Source organism: Penaeus monodon, chromosome 20, assembly GCF_015228065.2.
Source record: "Penaeus monodon isolate SGIC_2016 chromosome 20, NSTDA_Pmon_1, whole genome shotgun sequence".
NCBI classification, from domain to species: domain Eukaryota; kingdom Metazoa; phylum Arthropoda; class Malacostraca; order Decapoda; family Penaeidae; genus Penaeus; species Penaeus monodon.
This window is the reverse complement of record NC_051405.1, coordinates 43,261,150-43,261,982: the sequence shown is the minus strand read 5'-3', so window position 1 is coordinate 43,261,982 and position 833 is coordinate 43,261,150. Positions and strand designations below refer to the sequence as shown.

General features: G+C 37.6%; 1 protein-coding gene across 1 annotated transcript in view; it reads left to right on the top strand.

The window, feature by feature from the left end:
* Positions 1–833, top strand: part of LOC119585853 (2-oxoisovalerate dehydrogenase subunit alpha, mitochondrial-like) — a 16,148-nt gene that overhangs the window by 12,557 nt on the left and 2,758 nt on the right. Inside the window, 1 exon segment of the mRNA XM_037934584.1 lies at positions 206–409. Coding sequence (XP_037790512.1) covers positions 206–409 — 204 coding nt within the window.

The following is an 833-nucleotide window of genomic DNA, read 5'->3' as shown; positions in this document are numbered from 1 at the left end:
CTTGAGATAATATATATGTGAGGGGTGTAAAAAAGATTGCAACTTACAGAACATGTACTTCTTTTCTTTTTCATATAGGATGTAGCTAGTGTTCCTAATCCTTATAGATATCAAAGAAGGATCAATTAGAAAGTAGGGTTCCTGTGTATAAATATCAAAACAAACAATTTCTTTGAGAATATGTCCTTTCCTTTCGTCCTCATAGTCGCAACAACGGCTATGCCATATCAACGCCTACGAGTGAGCAGTATCGGGGAGACGGTGTTGCAGCACGTGGGCCAGCATACGGCATGGCAACTATCCGTGTCGATGGCAACGATGTCTTTGCTGTGTATAATGCCACTAAAGCCGCAAGACACCTGGCTGTTACAGAGAACCGTCCGGTGCTTATTGAAGCTATGACGTACAGGTGAGAGTGGTAAGACTGCAGTTTCTCTGGAAAGTCTTTATGATCACATGATGAACCTTCTTTTGAATTGTCAAATCAAGCTGCATTCCCTTTTTGGGAAAGTAAAGTAATAATGATACTTAGGATGGTTCTTATTGAGCTGTTTCCTAAAATTATTATGCAGAAGAAAGGTCTTCATTTATTCTGGTCTTTTTGTTTACTTCATGAGTGAACTCTGAGCACTGAATAAATAGTTGACTACAATAAAAGATACAGTTAGTTGTAATATGTGTACAAACATGAATTGAAATAAAATGTGACATATTGAGTGTGAATCTCCTCATCTGACAGTAAAACCAAGGTTAATTTCTTTCTCCTTAAATACTGTGCCTGACTGTGTTTCATTTCAGTTCACTATTTCCTTGAATGTGTTTTGTTAGAGGAA